Raw genomic sequence first — 18,172 nt, 5'->3', positions numbered from 1 at the left:
AAATAATAAAATAATTTTAAAAAGGTAATAAAAGGTAAAAAAAAAAGGTGAAGAAGAAACTATCTTAAGACAAAAAGGTTAAGGTAAAAGGTAATAAACCTTTTTAGAAAGTGGATTATTATCCAGAATATATAAAGAACTGTAAAATCTAAATACTAATAATAATTATTAAATCAACAAAGGAATAATAAGATAAATAAACTGATCTCAAAAGAATTGCAAATAGCCAATAAACATTTAAAAAATTCTTTAACTTCCTCAAGGGCACTTGCTTACTATGTTCGTAGCAGCTTTATTCATAATAGCCAGAAGGTAATAAAACATGTATTACATGAAAGCAGAAGAAGGCATTATTTGATGGGGTAGAAAGCACAAATAAAGAAGAGAGGTCAAAGAATGTTGGGGTGGACAGTAGAGAAATAGGATAAATTTGAGCAAAGTGTAATGATGCATATTATGAAAATGCATAATAACATCCACACACTAACTTTATAAAGTTAAAATGGTGATTAAAAACAAAAAGTTGTATCTAATAACATAAATTTTATAGCAAATAATGTTGGCTTTGTTTAAAGAGACATCTCTTCCTGTAGCACCCTAAAGTGTGACTACAAGACATAAATGATGCTCAGGGCAGTGGTTCCAAGCACCTGCTTCTGATGACACAGATGATCACAGCCTAGCCCATACTAATTACAATTATTCAAATCAAGTTACAAAACCAACTAGATATTTGCAGTTCTAATACTGTCTGTTAGTAATAAAGAGAATGAAACCCGTGGGATTTTAAGGAATATCTCAGCCAACAAAGTTTATATGAAAACAGACACACCCAATTTTCTTGTCTCATTGGATTTTTCTCCCACTGGAGTTTCAATTATATCCTAATAAAGATGAGCATGTCTAGTGGTAAGATATTTATGGTCTAACATCACAAATAGTCCCAAGTCCTGCATAAGAAAGCCCCCTTATAGGAAGATGATTCCTGGAGCCTGTTCTTGCTGCAATATTTGTCAAGTGGGTAACAATCTTTCTTTTATATTGATACACAAATGTCCCAAGTGGAGGCCTCAGGCTTCTTCTGAACTAGTCAGTATCAAGCCAGAAGAATATCGCCTCTACTTCTTTTATTAAGTAGTGTCTTATTTATTACTTGAGAGTTTTATATAATATATTTTTACCATATTCCCTTCCTTCTTTTCTCAGATCCTTCCCACCTCCTCCTCCATACTCAACCAACTCCTATTCTCTCTCTCTCTCTCTCTCTCTCTCTCTCTCTCTCTCTCTCTCTCTCTCTCTCTCTCTCTCTCTCTCCCTCTCTCTCTCTGTATCTCTTCATATATATCTGTCTCTGTGGTGTCTGTCTCTCTATCTCTGTCTCTGTGTCTGTCTGTCTTTGTCTTTGTCTATCTTGATCTGTCTCTCTCTCTCTCTCTGCCTCCTCTCTCTTTCTTCTTTTTTCCTAGACCTACCCTCTCCAGTTAGTGTTGACTATCTACTCCTGGGTTTAATGCTTGTCTTAGAGTGTGATCTATATTCTAAGTGTCACTCCTCTGAAGAAAACAGACTTCTACTCTCCCAGAAGTCATCAAATGCCAATAGCTGCTCAGCTATGGGTGGAATTTTGTGCCCACCTGCCCTCACCCAGGCTAGGTTTTTTGTCTGGCTTGAACTCGTACAGGTTTTGCTCATGCTGTCACGACCACTGTAAGTTCACATGTGCATCTGCCTAGTTGTGTCTGAAAGACACTGCTTCCTTGAAGTTATCCACTGCCTCTGGATCATAATCTCTCTATCCCCTTTACTGCATAGAACCCTTGAGAGATTAGATGTCCCATTTAAGGCTAAAGACTCTACAGTCGCTTATTCTCTGCATATTGTCCAGTTGTGGGTCTCTGTAGTAATTACCGTCTACCACAAGAAGAAGCTTCTCTGATGAGGTTAAGTGATGCACTGATCTGAGTAGAGATATAAGTCATTAGCTGTTATTTTATTATTTGTTCTTTTAGCTAATTTACTAAGCACTGCTTAAATCCAAGTGGTAGAAACTCAGACTCCTAGAAGTGCATTTATGTATGAATGGACATGTAAATTACTTTCATATTTTGGCTACAGTAGGTAATGTTAAGAGAAAGATGGAAGAACAGAAATAGCTCCAACATATTAATTTCTGTGAATACATTCCCAGAAGTATAGTTACTGTATCATATGGAAATTCTACCATTAGTGTATTGGGAATTTCTATACTGTTCCTTAAAATGACTGTGCTAATTTAAAATCTAAAATAGAGTGTGCACTATTATCACCCATGAGATTCAATTTACAGTTCCCTATGATTATAGTTAATGAATATATCTTATGTATGTATTACCTGAGTTGGTAATTCAAGAATTCATAAAAAAATTAGAATATTTCTTGTTAACACTATTTCCTTAATAATAGTCTATCTTCATTTCAGTGTTCTGTTGATTCTCCTGATTAAACTACTCATTTGGCTTTTAGTAAAGTAACTGATTTCTTGATATTCCTTTCATATGAAACAATCTGATTCCCCCTTGTGGCTAACATAATAATCTGCTATTTTGCTAACTTATTTAATAAGATATCATAATGTAATATTATAAAATACATTCTTTTGCTCATTCTGCACAGTTCTTAAAGTACAAATAATGACCTCAAATAGAATTATTTCTCATGCTTTTCTCGGGATTAATCTCCATGTAAAATTTCCATTTATACTAATTATAGTTATACTAACTATGTGGTGTTATGCTGCTCTGATAAATTAATGTTGGAAATTTAGTGTGAGCTAACACAGTACAGCTCTAACTCACTTCGAGTATATGTACAATATATTCCCTGTTCTCACAGTTGATCCTGGGCTAGTGAGAGGTTCTGCTATATTGTAGATGTATCATGTAAAAGGTGTCACTTTAGATAGGAGAAGAGAATTGCTTACTGGTGCTGTAGTTTGATCCTGAGAAAACCACATTCACTTTCACAACAGAGTGGCATGTACCACCCACAGTGGCACATAATTACAAGAAGACTAGGAAGAACAAGCTCCAATGAGATGAGAAATAGAGTTGAATAGATACCGTAAAAACCAGCATACAATTGTCACTTCAACCATTTGGGGTCTCAGAACATTAGCCCTCTGTGCATTAATTATACCTCCTTATTTGATCAAATGCCATATCTGTGAGTGAGTCCTGTGTTCTGATCTGAGTTACTGCTTGCTCTGTATCTGTGGGCTTAAGATAAATGATAAATATTCTGAAATTATTTATGATGTAACTTGGTTTAGAGAACATTTAGGGGAAAACAAACATTAGACCAAAATGAGATCCACATTTATTTTTAATGGGCTAAATATGGAATGGTGCATATCAATCATGAGGTCATTTGATGTATTCTGATAGCCACTGGTTTTATTTCAGTAGAAAACGTTTCAAAAACGATGGAGCCTGGAAACCACACAATGGTAACAGAGTTCATTATTTTGGGGCTAACTGAAGACCCCACCCTCTGTTGTATCTTCTTTGTGTTGTTCTTGAGTGTCTACCTCACCACCGTATTGGGCAATGTCAGCATAATCATGTTGATCAGAAGAAGCCCCCAGCTTCATACCCCAATGTATCTCTTCCTCAGCCACTTGGCCTTTGTGGACATTGGGTACTCCAGCTCCGTCACACCTGTCATGATTGTGAGTTTCCTGAGAGAGAGAACTGCTATCCCTGTGGCTGGCTGCATAGTCCAGCTTGGCTCTGATGTGGTCTTTGGGACTGCTGAGTGCTTCCTGCTAGCTGCCATGGCCTATGATCGTTATGTGGCCATCTGCTCACCCCTGCTCTACCCCACTCTCATGTCTCCCAGAGTCTGCTTCATCTTATTGGTTATTTCCTATGTGGGTGGATGTGTGAATTCTTCATCATGTACCAGCTGTTTTTTGAGCCTGACCTTTTGTGGACCAAATAAAATCAACCACTTCTTCTGTGACCTCCCACCACTGGTGGAGCTTTCCTGTACCCATGTTTATGTTGCTGAGATGTCTCCTGCCATCTCAGCAGGTTCCATCATTGTCATCACTCTGTTTGTAATCATTGTTTCATATGTCTACATCCTTCACTCCATCCTCAGGATGCGCTCTACTGAGGGCAGGCACAAGGCCTTCTCCACCTGCACCTCCCACCTCACTGCAGTCACCTTGTTTTACGGAACAGTTACATTTGTTTATGTCATACCAAAGTCAAGCCACTCGCCCAACCAAATTAAAGTGGTGTCTGTGTTCTACACAGTGGTGATCCCCATGCTGAATCCTTTGATCTATAGTCTGAGGAACAAGGAGGTAAAAGATGCCATGAGAAAATTGATGGCAAGAACACATTCCTCGTTTTGAATGAAATTTAATATGAATCCAGAAATTAAATAAGTAATCATTTGGAGAACTTATGTGATAAATATATTATATATTCATTATATTTTACATAATGCCCATTAATCTCATATGTATGTATTGTCCTTATGTATACAAAAGCACATATATGTGCAGGTGAATGTGCAAATGTGTACACATATAGCTTAAAGCCAGAGAACAGTCTCTACTGTCATTTCTTAGAAGATCATCCATCTTGATTTTTTTTTGAAACACTGTCTCTCAGCTGCCTAAAATTTGCCAACTAGGCTAATCTGGATAACCATTGAGTCCTTTTGTCTATATCTCCCTCTATAATTACAAACATGCTCTATCCTGTGTAATTTTTATATGGTCTCTGATGAACCAACTCAGATGCTTGTAAGGTAAGCACTATACTGACTGAGTTACCTCTCTATCATATTCATTTTACTTTGTGTTCACATACATTCTATGTGTTATTAATATCTGTAATTTATCTCTGTCTATAGTCATAAAATAAAATGTAATTTTTCACATCTGCTAAGTGTTCAAATTAAATGTGCACATTTTGAGATTAGTGTACTTTTTTCCCTCCACAAATAATTACTGTAGTCTGTGGTCTTGGGCTTTTTCTATTAAGAGAAAGATAGATAGATAGATAGATAGATAGATAGATAACTTATAAATTATCATCTTGGAAGTACCATGTGCTCCATGCCCAGGCAATTAGTGACAATGTTTTTCATGTTCTTTTATCTGACAGTTCTGGTATCTCTTCTTCAGTAACAACATAGTAGCTTAAATAATAAAGCTCTGTAGTACATACATATCAAATGAAATAAAATAAACTGATTTTGAAATTTTCTATATCTTCACTGATACTGTTATTTTTTTACTTTCTTGATAAGCTCTTGAAACGTGTTTAAAAATACGTTCTGTGGAACTTTCATCCAGTTCTATATTTTGAAGCCTCATTACTTTTGTAAAGTTGTGAGGTTTACTGAAGCAATGGTTGCAATACCTTCTGGCTGTCATGGCCTCTGATCACTATATGGCAATCTGTTTGTCTCTGTTCTTCTAAATCCACATGTGTCCTAAAGTCTTCATTATCTAATTTAAGGTCCTTATCTCCCTGTGTTGGAGGATGTGTGAACAATTGAAATTATACTAGTTGATTTGGGGGGTCTGTCCTCTACACATCAAAAAGAAATAGATCACTTTTTCTGTGATGCTTTTCCTTTGCTGAATCTTTCCTGATCAGACATCTTTCATTGGAGTTATCCCCTTCATCTCTTCTGGCTCCAATGTGTTGAGTGTTGATTATGGTTGTGTCTTCATCTATATCCTCATCATCAGCCGAATGATGAAGATGTGACCCATCCAAACTTTCTCCACCTGCACTTTCCATTCACTGCAGTCACTCTGTTCTATGTGTCCGTCACATTCATTTACATGGTGTTCAAGTTCATCTACTCCACTGATCAGAACCAAATAAGGTTCATCCTCCATACAGTTGAAGCCCAGGTTGAAGTCATTCATCTACAGTCTGAAGAGGGCAACTATCAGAAAATATTCTTAGGATCTACTCTTTATTTCAAAATGAACTGTAAAAATTTTATTTAATAGTATCACATTTTAAATTTACTATACACTCTTTGCCTGCTTGCTTATGCCTTTAAAAGTCATATATATTGTTTTTTTTTTCAACTTATGGCTTTATACACACTAAGCAAGAACTCTACCACTGAGCTACACCATCAGTCTCCCATGTCTTTGTTCTAGTTCTCATTTTTAAGCGCTTCTAAACCAATTAGGTGGAAACTTGAGATCTATTATAACAATGGCCCTCCAAATTCCTTTCTTGCCATCTGTGATCTTTCTGGTATTCATTTATCTGTTTATTTACTTTACAAACTCAGACTGTGATTGTTTTTAAAAAAAATAATTAAAATAATATAAAAGGACACCATACTGGACCTCTACTGTATTTGTTACTTTCTCCCTTTTGGCCACAGATTATTTACTTGCAAGTTAATATTAGTAATACAGCCATTTCATGGTATTGTAACAAAGAGATGAGTTGAAATATGTAACATGCTCAGAATAAGTCCTGGCACAATGTAAGTGTTAATTATTATTTACTGAGTAAAAGAAGTGATTGGCATCTACAGTTCAATAATTGTGATCATTTCTGCTATTATTTAAAGGATCTCAAGACAAAACCACTACCCTCACCAGCCTCAAATCCATAAGTTTTGTTAATTTATTCTTTCATTAGAAAGGTTAACAAACAATAGAAATTCCATTTCATCACCCTATGTGACTCAGTGGTTAGGCCAGGTACCATATTGAGAGTGAACTCATCATTGAAAAATAGGCTACCCTAAGGGACTGAGAATAGGGAAAAACCACGGATCTGAGAGTCCCAAATTCAAATTCCAGAGTGAAGGCAGGCCAGGGAGCTGCCAGAGAGCAGGAAAGGTTAGATACTGACAAGCCCAAAAATAAAGGTGGCAGAATACAGGTGGCAGGTTTAGATCAGGAAGAAACATGTATAAAGATAACCTAACCCTCAAAAGCCCACAGCAGATATCATCAATTGAGGATCACCTAAGAGCTCAGTACCACTGAGCCTCCAGCTTGAAGGTGGATCAACATTGCTATGGAGCCTAGTCACACTGATGTTTCAATGGTGCTCTGGAATGCCCACAGCTGCACTGCTGCAGGGGGATAACTAACACATAGGAGGTCTTGAAATCATGAAAACATGCCCTCCACATATTCTGATCCCAGTGCTGTGGCAGTTTATAAATCCCCAAAACATGTGGGAGACACTCCTAGCTATGATATTAGTCACCCTGGGGGTTTATGACCTGGGAGTGTGGGAGAACCTGTCCAGTCCATATACTACAAATCTGTTTGTGTCCAGTAGAGGTCTCTGGTGCCAAAGAAAGAAAGTTACCAAAGTGAAGACAGCTTGATCAGACCTCAGACACCTGTGCAAGGCAGCTCATAAACAGTAGGGTAGTCAAGAGCCTAGAGTCAGCCACCAGACACTTCACAAACATTTTCCAACATTTGAGAACCCAAAAACTGCAGAAACACTAAATCCTGTTGTAGGGCCATGAAAGGGGTCTTGGTTTTGGTCAAAGTGCTGGCTGGAAAGCCCAGAGACCCAACAGGTGTTCATTGCCTGTAAGGGACAGGCATCTATTCTGCTGCATCTGAGAATCCAGGCTCCTAACACAAGGCGTGAAACTCCATTGACCTGAACTATTCAGTCACGTTCAAAGCAATGCAGCCCCGCCCAAAGAGCACAAGTAGAGGGTGTGACTACAGGCCTTAGGCCCTAGAGAGATTTACATACTAATGAGATGCCTGAAGGACAGAGGGCAGAGCCAATTAAGCATTCTTCCCCAGCCCCTTCCCCTCTCTCCCTCCCTATTTAATTCAGGTCTGCCCTGAGTTTCACTGGGGGTGCACATCCAGATTCAACCATCATCCATCATCCATCATGCCAATAAAGCTGTTTTGGAAATCCAAGGACTTTCTCGTGTCATTGGGGCCACACCATGAGGAACTGTGGAGAAGGCCTTTAATGAGCCACTGTAGCCATAGCCGCCATGCCTAGCTTTCAGCCTGGAGGAACTTTTAGCATTTCCAGCCACCCTACCTACATCCTGTAGTGGGTCAGTCTGATGTTGCTTATATCCTAATGCTAAAGCATTTTTTTCTTTGACAAAGAAAAAAAGTGGAAAGGAATCCAGTGGGGAAAAGACAGCATTTTCAATAAATGGTGCTGGTTCAACTGGAGGTCAGCATGTAGAAGAATGCAAATTGATCCATTCTTATCTCCTTGTACAAAGCTCAAGTTAAAGTGGATCAAGGACCTCTACATAAAACTAGATACACCAAAAGTAATACAAAAGAAAGTGGAGAAAAGCCTCAAACACATGGGCACAGGAGAAAATTTACTGAACAGAACACTAATGGCTTCTACTCTAAGATCAAGAATTCACAAATGGGACTTCATAAAATTGCAAAGCTTCTATAAGGCAAAGGACAATGCTAATAGGACAAACCAGTAACCAACAGATTGGGAAAAATTCTTTATCAACCCTACATTGGATAGAGGGCTAATATCCAATATATACAAAGAACTCAAGAAGTTAGACACCAGGGAAACAAATAACCCTATTTTAAAAAATGGGGAATAGAGCTAAACAAAGAATTCTCAGCTGAGGAAACTCAAATGGCTGAGAAGCACTTAAAGAAATGTTCAACATCCTTAGTCACCAGAAAAATGTAAATCAAAACCACCCTGAGAATCCACCTCACACAAGTCAGAATGGCTAACATCAAAAATTCAGGGGCAACAGTTGCTGGCAAGGATGTGGAGAAAGAGACACACTCCTCCATTGTTGGTGGGATTTTAAGCTGGGACAACCAGTCTGGAAAGCAGTCTGGTGGTTCCTCAGAAAACTGGACATAGCATTACCTGGGGACTCAGCTATACGAATTCTGGGCATAAACCCAAGAGATACTCCAACATATAACAAGAACACATGCTCCACTATGTTCACAGCAGCCTTATTTATAATGGCCAGAAGCTGGAAAGAACCCAGATGTCCTTCAACAGAGGAATGAATACAGAAAATGTGGTACATTTACACAATGGAGTACTACTTAGCTATAAAAAACAATGACTTTATGAAAATTTTAGGCAAATGGATGGAGCAATAAAATATCATCCTGAGTGATATAATCTAGTCACAAAAGAACACACATGGTATGTACTCACTGATAAGTGGATATTAGCCCAAAAGTTTGGAATACCCAAGAGACAACTCACAGACCACCTGGAGCTCAAGAAGGAAGACCAATGTGTGGATGAGTTGGTCTTTCTTAGAAGGGGAAACAAAATACTCGGGAGGAAACATGGAGGCAACGTGTGGAGCAGAATGAAGGAAAGGCTATTCAAAAATTGCCCCACTTGGGGATTTATCCCATATACAGTCACTAATCTCAGATACTATTGTGGATGCCAAGTAGTGCATGCTGACAGGAGCCTGATATAGCTGTCTCCTGAGAGCCTCTTCTAGAGCCTGACAAATACAGAGGCAGATGCTCACAGCCAACCATTGAACTGAGCACAGGGATCCCCACTGGAGGAATTAGAGAAAGGACTGAAGGAGCCGAAGGGGTTTGCAATCCCATAGGAAGAACAATAATATCTACCAACTAGACCCCCAGACCTGCCAGGCAATAAACCACCAAAGTGAGACCCATGGCTTCAGCTGCATATGTAACAGAGGATGGCCTTGTGAGGCATCAATGGGAGGAGAGGCCCTTAGTCCTGTGAAGGCTTGATGCCAGTGTAGGGGAATGCCAAGGCAGGGATGCAGGAGTGTGTAGGTTGGTGGGGGGAACACCCTATAGAAGCAGGGTAATGGGGATGTGATAGAGGGATTCCAGGGAGGAAACGGTGAAAGGGGATAACTTTTGAAATGTAAATAAAGAAAATATCTAATAAAAAAGTTTTGAGAGGATCTTCTTACTGAGTAATATACTGTCAAAGGTTCTATGCTTAATAGCACTTTGAGAGAAGAAAATAAACCATTGAAACAGTAACATCATACCTTTCAGGACATAGAAATACACCTAAAATGGATTAAAACATGCTAAGTCAACACCAATCACCATAAAACAGAAAATGACAAACCACTGTAAAGCATGTTGTATAGTTAAAAATTATTTATGACAAGTGGGGTAATAATGCATGAAAGAGGCAGATGAAAGGGGATGGGAAAGTGGGAAGATAGAGAAGAAATAGGGTTGAGCAAAGAAAGGGGAAATGGAAACTTCAATGAAGGAACAAAGAAAAAAAGTGAAAAAATTCCCAATAATAAGAAAAAAAAATCAGAACTCAGATTAGAGAAATATAAGAGTAGAAATGAAAAAAATAAAGGATGCATTTTTAAAAAAAACAAAGTAATGTCAAAATATGACTAATATCTGTGGTGGGAGAAGAAAGGAAACTAGCAAAAAAAAATCAGGAAAGAAAATATATTAGTTAATAGTGTTATAAACCTACAAATAATGTTTATAAACCTATAAACCTAAAATGATTCTATGAAGGGAAATGACACAAAAATATAAACTTCATAAACAAAATGAATTATAAAGGCTGTTGAAAGTGTGGTAAAAAGCAAAATAAGGAGTGACAAACATAAGAAGCTCACACTGCTCTGGCAGAGGACCTAAGTTTCATTCCTGGACCCAGAGGGATGACAACAATTGCCTATAAGTGCAAATCCAAGAGATCCAAATAACCATCTCTGTCCTCTGCAGCCTCCTGCATATGTGAGTGCATATACTCATATGCTCACATAAATAAAAAGAAATTTAAAAAGAGGAAAATTGGAATTCGTGTTCTTTTTTTTTTATTAGATCTTTCATTTACACTTCAGATACCATCCCGTTTCCCCATTCCCCCCCTTAGAAAACCCCTATCCCATGCCCCCTTTTCCTTTTTGCATTTATACATTTTTTTAAGAAATGTTAATCATAGGCTTTATAAGTTTGTTATTGTTCAATCAGAGGTGTAACCCACTACCCAACCTAGATATATCAACTATCTTTGACTGGTGGAGATACATGAACATCTGCTTCCCTGTCTCCCCCCTCTATCTCTCTTTCATCACCTAGCTTCTCCTCTCCTTCTTCTTCTCCTCTTCTTACTCCTTTTCTTCCTCTCAGTACTCCTCCCACCTTAGCTCCTACTACACATCACCCTTCCTGTTAAAAGGAAACTTTTCTCTCAAAATACAATTAGAGCATAATTATGCCTATTTGTACCAGTGAGGTACAAGATAGTCCTAATACCCAGTCCATCCTTTTGTTGACTAACCAGCACCTCTGTCATCTATCCTAACTAAAACACTTAGTTCTGAACCTGGCTTTTTCCTTGGCTTTAGGATGAATGTCAGCTGATGACCATACACTCAGATCTTTTCTCTCAAAGTAAATAGCTATAAGTTTTCAACCCCATCAGAAATCCAGAATGACTGAGTTGACTATAATTGTGGGAAGCACAAAGCATAGCTTCTAAAACTTAGCCAATTTATAGAGACCTCTGAACACCTGGACACTCGCTCTACTTCAAAACGTTGGAGCATCTGTTCTTCTGCCTTCTGGCCCAGGATCATCTGACAGACCTTAGTGCTGCAGAATTATTAAGGGCTGATTACTCTGTCTAGGCAGATATAATCAGTCGACTATTCTGCAAGTGTGTCCTTTTCTGGACAGTAATTTGTCTGTAGAAGGAAACTGGCAATTCTTGCCTAGTGGCTGTCTCACCACAACTGGAGTAACTCCAAGGATGCTCAATTTCTTCTTAGAATTTAACATAGGAAGCTGTCCGGAGCAGACAGGTCTCTAATGAAAATGAACATTAATACTGAAATGTTTGTCATGTCAATTCTAAGGATTTCTGATGTTTTGAAAACCAGCTATCCATGTAAGGTAATCTGGACTGTTGCCTGTTAACTCCACTCAGCTATTTCTAAATAAAACATAGAGAACACCCTTATAATAAACTCCAAGTCATGAATTTGCTATAGTCCCTTAACTCACAGGCTGACCATCTCAAATCAGTTAAAAAAGTTAAAGAAGGACTGGGTCTAAGCTTTGTATTCCTAAGTGTGTTATACTGGTACAATGCCTATGAGACTAACAATATTTATCTCACTCTTATATCACTAAGAAGCTCATGCCAATGAAAACCTTAAAATTTGTAAACAAAGTAAATTGGTGCCATTTAAGAATTTATATCTTCATCTTGATATTAATTATACAGATTTCTACTAATAGGTTATGGCTATGCAATAAACCCTAGCTAATCCTCTCTATTCCGACAAAACCACTACTTTTCCCTAGAGAGACAGCCCAACATTTACCACCTTAGTCCCCATGCCCAGGGAATAGGGGCGCTGACTCATCATTAGCTTCTTCAAGCTGATTATGGGCGTTGAGATATTAGAAGAGGAGTGGGGGGGAGAGCAAGTTGACAATCCTCTGATGCTGTGTCTTCGCTGCCTCCAGATGGAATTCACGGACCTCAGAGGTTTGAGCAGGTCTGCCCAGCTTGCTTGTTGAGTAGATACACCAAGGCTGATCATTCTGCAATATACAATTCTCAAAATAAATTTTAGTATCAAGATAGTTTTTTTTTTTAAAGAGGGCTGACATTTTATTACGAATGTTGGTTCTAACCGCTTTTCTATTTTTCCCCTGTTTTATTGGATATAATATTTACATTTCAAATTTTATCCCCTTACCATATTTCCCCCACCACCCAGGAACCCCTTATCCCATCCCCCCTCCCCCTGCCTCTATGAAGGTGTTTACCCACCTACCCCCAGCCTCCCTCCCCACCCTCAGATTCCCCCCCCTCAGTGCTCAGCCTTCAGGGTACCAATGATCTTGTCTCCCACCTATGCCCAACAGGGCCATCCTCCCCTACATATACAGCTGGAGTCATGTGTCTCTCCCTATGTGCTCCTGGGCTGGTGGTTTAGACCCTGGGGAGCTCTGGCTGGTTGGTATTCTTGCTCTCCTCACAGGGCCACCAGCCCTTATGGTTCACGGTTCCTTCAATTTACTCTCTAACTCCTCCATTGGGAACTTTGATCAGATTAATGGATAGCTGTGGGTATCTGTCTCTGGGTATGTCCGACTCTGAGAGACCTCTAAGGAGACAGCCTTATCAGGCTGCTGTCAGCTTTCCCATCCTGACATCCCTATCAGCATCTATTTTTGGTGACTGCCTATGGAATGAATACCCAGACACAATGGTCTCCCTACAACCCCCCCTTCAGATTCTGACCCACACTTTGTCTCCATATTTGCTCCCTTGGTTATTTAGTTAGTCCTTCTAAGAAAGACCTAGGCATTCTCACTTGTTCTTTCTTCTTCATGAGCTTCGTGTCGTCTGGTAGTTGAATCTTTGTTGTTTCAAACTTTTGGGCTAATCTCCGCTTATCAGTGAGTAAATACCATGTGTGTTCTTTTGTGATTGGGTTACCTCACTCAGGATGATATTTTCTAGATCCATCCATTTACCTAAGAATTTCTCGAATTCATTATTTTTAATAGCTGAGTAATATTCCATTGCATAAATGTACCACATTTTTTGTATCCATTCCTCTGTTGAAGGGCATCTGGGTTCTTTCCAGCTTCTGGCTATTATAAATAGGGCTGCTATGAACATAGTGGAGCATATGTCTTTGTTATTTGTTGAGGCATTTTATGGGTATATACCCAGAAGTGGTATAGCTGGGTCCTCAGGTATTGCTATGTCCAGTTTTCTGAGGAACCGCCAGACTGACTTCCAAAGTGGTTGTACCAGCTTGCAACCCCACCAACAATGCAGGAGTGTTCCTCTTTCTTCACATCCTCGCCAGCATCTACTATCACCTGAGTTTTTGATCTTAGCCATTCTGACAGGTGTGAGGTGGTATCTCAGTGTTCTTTTGATTTGCATTTCCCTGATGACTAAGGATGTTGAGCATTTCTTAAGGTGCTTCTCGGCCATTCGAGTTTCCTCAGTTGAGAATTCTTTGTTTAGCTCTGTACCCCATTTTTTAATGGGGTTATTTTGTTGTTTGGCGTCTAATTTCTTGAGTTCTTTGTAAATATTAGATATTAGCCCCCTATCAGATGTAGGATTGGTAATGATCTTTTCCCAATCTGTTGGTTGCCGTTTTGTCTTGTTGACAGTGTCCTTTGCCTTACAGAAGCTTTGCAATTTGATGAGGTCCCATTTGTCGATTCTTGATCTTAGAGCATAAGCCATTGGTGTTCTGTTCAGGAACTTTTCCCCTGTGCCTAGGTATTCGAGGGTCTTCCCCAACTTCTCTTCTAATATTTTCAGTGTACCTGGCTTTATGTGAAGGTCCTTTATCCATTTGGAGTTGAGCTTTGTGCAAGGAGATAAGAATGGATTAATTTGCATTCTTCTACATGTTGACCTCCAGTTGAGCCAGCACCACTTGTTGAAAACGCTGTCCTTTTTCCACTGGATGAATTTAGCTCCCTTGTCAAATATCAAGTGACCATAGGTATGCGGGTTCATTTCTGGGTCTTCAATTCTGTTCCATTGATTGTCCTTTCTGTCTCTGTACCAATACCAAGCAGTTTTTATCACTACTGCTCTGTAGTACAGTTTGAGGTCCGGAATGGTGATTCCCCCAGAGGTTCTTTTATTGTTGAGAATAATTCTCGCTATCCTAGGTTTTTTGTTATTCCAAATGAATTTGTAAATTGCTCTTTCTATCTCTATGAAGAATTGATTTGGAATTTTGATGGGTATTGCATTGAATCTATAGATTGCTTTTGGCAGGATAGCCATTTTTACTAAATTAATCCTGCCAATCCAGGAGCATGGGAGATCTTTCCATCTTCTGAGATGTTCTTCAATTTCTTTCTTGAGAGACTTGAAGTTCTTGTCATACAGATCTTTCACTTGCTTTGTTAGATTCAATCCAAGATAATTTATTTTATTCGTGGCTATTGTGAAGGGTGTCATTTCCCTGATTTCTTTCTCTGCCTGTTTATCCTTTGAGTAGAGGAAGGCTACTGATTTGTTTGAGTTGATTTTATATCCAGCCACATTGCTAAAGTTGTTTATCAGGTTTAGGAGTTCTCTGGTGGAAATTTTAGGTTCACTTAAGTATACTATCATATCATCTGCAAATAGTGAAATTTTGACTTCTTCCTTTCCTATCTGTATCCCTTTGACTTCCTTTTGTTGTCTAATTGCTCTAGCTAAGACTTTCAGTACTATATTGAATAGGTAAGGTGAGAGTGGGCAGCCTTGCCTAGTCCCTGATCTTAGTGGGATTGCTTCAAGTTTCTCTCCATTTAGTTTGATGTTGGCTACTGGCTTGCTATATATTGCTTTTACTATGTTTAGATATGGGCCTTGTATTCCTGATCTTTCCAAGACTTTTAACATGAAGGGATGTTGAATTTTGTCAAATGCTTTCTCAGCATCTAGTGATATGACCATGTGGTTTTTCTCTTTGAGTTTATGTATGTAGTGGATTACATTGATGGATTTCCGAATATTGAACCATCCCTGCATTCCTGGGATAAAGCCTACTTGATCTTGATGGATAATTGTTTTGATGTGTTGTTGGATTCTGTTTGCGAGAATTTTATTGAGTATTTTTGCATCAATATTCATAAGAGAGATTGGTCTGTAGTTCTCTTTCTTTGTTGGGTCTTTCTGTGGTTTAGGTATGAGTGTAATGGTAGCTTCATAGAATGAATTGGGTAGTGTTCCTTCTGTTTCTATTCGATGGAATAGCTTGAAGAGGATTGGTATTAGGTCTTCCTTGAAGGTCTGAAAGAATTCTGCACTGAAACCATCTGGCCCCGGACATTTTTTGGTGGGAAGATTTTTAATGACTGTGTCTATTTCTTTAGGCGTTATGGGACTGTTTAGGTGGTTTATCTGCTCCTCGTTTAACTTTGGTACCTGGTATCTATCTAGAAAATTGTCCATTTCCTCCAGATTTTCCAATTTTGTTGAGTATAGGCCTTTGTAGTAGGATCTGATAATTTTTTTAATTTCCTCTGTTTCTGTTGTTATGTCTCCCTTTTCAGTTCTGATTTTATTAATTTGAATGCTGTCTCTGTGCCCTTTGGTTAGTCTGGCTAAGGGTTTGTCTATCTTGTTGATTTTCTCAAAGAACCAGCTCCTGGTTTTGTTGATATTTTGTATAGTTCTTTTTGTTTCGACTTGGTTGATTTCAGCCCTGAGTTTGACTATTTCCTGCCGTCTACTCCTCTTGGGTATACTAGCTTCTTTTTGTTCTAATGCTTTCAGGTTTGCTGTCAAGTTGTTGATGTATGCTCTTTCCACTTTCTTTTTGTGAGCACTTAGAGCTATGATTTTTCCTCTTAGTACTGCTTTCAATGAGTCCCACATGTTTTGATATGATGTGTCCTCATTTTCATTTAAATCTAAAAAGTCTTTAATTTCTTTCTTAATTTCTTCCTTGACCAAGTTATCATTGAGTAGAGCATTGTTCAGTTGCCAAGTGTATGTCGGTTTTCTGATATTTTTGTCCATGTCAAAGACAAGTCTTAATCCATGGTGGTCTGATAAGGTGCTGGGGATTATTTCAATCTTTTTGTATCTGTTGAGGCCTGTTTTGTGACCAATTATATGGTCTATTTTCGAGAAGGTACCATGAGGTGCTGAGAAGAAGGTGTATTCTTTTGTTTTAGGATGAAATGTTCTATAGATGTCAGTTAAGTCCAATTGGTTCATAACTTCTGTTAGTTTCATTGTGTCTCGATTTAGTTTCTGTTTCCATGATCTGTCCATAGCTGAGAGTGGGGTGTTGAAATCTCCCACTATTATTGTGTAGGGTGCAATTTATGCTTTAAGTTTTAGTAAAGTGTCTTTTATGTATGTGGGTGCCCTTACATTTGGGGCATAGATGTTGAGAATTGCAAGTTCCTCTTGGTACATTTTTCCTTTCATGAATATGAAGTGTCCTTCTTTATCTTTTTTGATTACTTCTGGTTGAAAACTGATTTTATTTGATATTAGAATCGCTACTCCAGCTTGTTTCTTGGGACCATTTGCTTGGAAGATTGTTTTCCAACCTTTTACTCTGAGGTAGTGTCTGTCCTTTCCACAGAGGTGCGTTTCCTGAATGCAGCAAAATGTTGGGTCCTGTTTACGTATCCAGTCTGATAGTCTATGTCTTTTTACTGGAGAATTGAGTCCATTGATATTAAGAGATATTAAGGAAAAATGAGTGTTGTTTCCTGTTATTTTTGTTATTGGCAGTGGAGATATGTTTGTGTAGCTACCTTCTTTTAGGGTTTTTGGAAGATTACTTTCCTGCTTTTTCCAGGTTGTAGTTTCCCTCCTTGTGATGGAGTTTTCCACCAATTATCCTTTGAAGTGCTGGGTTTGTGTTGAGATACTGTGTAAATTTGGATTTGTCATGGAATATTTTGCTTTCTCCATCAATAATGATTGACAGTTTTGCTGGGTATAGTAGTCTGGGCTGACATTTATGTTCTTTTAGGGTCTGTATGATATCAGTCCAGGATCTTCTGGCTTTTATGGTCTCTGGTGAGAAGTCTGGTGTAATTCTTATAGGTCTGCCTTTATATGTTACTTTGCCTTTTTCCCTTACTGCTTTTAGTATTTTTTCTTTGTTTTGTACATTTGATGTTTTGACTATTATGTGGCAGGAAGTATTTCTTTTCTGGTCTAAACTATTTGGAGTTCTGTAGGCTTCTTGTATATTTATGGACATCTCTTTCTTTAGGTTAGGGAAGTTTTCCTCTATAATTTTGTTGAGAATATTTACTGGTCCTTTAAGTTGGGAGTCTTCCCCCTCATCTATTCCTATTATCCTTAGGTTTGGCCTTTTCATTGTGTCTTGGATTTCTTGTATATTTTGGGTTAGTAGCTTTTTGTATTTTGCATTTTCTTTGACTGTTGTGTCAATGTTTTCCATGGTATCTTCTGCACATGAGATTCTCTCTTCCATCTCTTGTATTCTGTTGGTAATACTTGTATCTATGACTCCTGATTGTTTTTTTAAGTTTTCTATCTCCAGGGTGTTCTCCCTTTGTGATTTCTTTATTGTTTCTACTTCCGTTTTTAGATCCTGCATGGTTTTGTTTAATTCCTTCTCCCGTTTGGTTGCATTTTCTTGTAATTCCTTAAGGGATTTTTGTGTT

General features: G+C 38.4%; 1 protein-coding gene across 2 annotated transcripts; it reads left to right on the top strand.

Moving 5' to 3' along the window:
- Positions 1 to 932: 932 nt before the first annotated feature.
- LOC117719073 (olfactory receptor 5P4-like) lies at positions 933 to 6,491 on the top strand. 2 transcript variants are annotated; one of them, XM_076940371.1, is made up of 2 exons: positions 933 to 1,017; positions 3,444 to 6,491. In XM_076940371.1, exon 2 carries the CDS (start codon positions 3,461 to 3,463, stop codon positions 4,397 to 4,399), a length of 939 nt encoding a protein of 312 aa, XP_076796486.1. In that variant the 5' UTR covers positions 933 to 1,017; positions 3,444 to 3,460; the 3' UTR covers positions 4,400 to 6,491. The 2 variants fall into 2 exon arrangements, with proteins under 2 accessions (XP_076796486.1, XP_076796482.1); XM_076940367.1 differs by having other exon boundaries at positions 3,441 to 6,491.
- The last annotated feature ends 11,681 nt before the right edge of the window (positions 6,492 to 18,172 follow it).

The sequence above is a fragment of the Arvicanthis niloticus genome, chromosome 1, assembly GCF_011762505.2.
Source record: "Arvicanthis niloticus isolate mArvNil1 chromosome 1, mArvNil1.pat.X, whole genome shotgun sequence".
NCBI lineage: Eukaryota > Metazoa > Chordata > Mammalia > Rodentia > Muridae > Arvicanthis > Arvicanthis niloticus.
The sequence above is the reverse complement of the archived record's forward strand: the minus strand, read 5'-3'. Positions and strand labels throughout refer to the sequence as shown.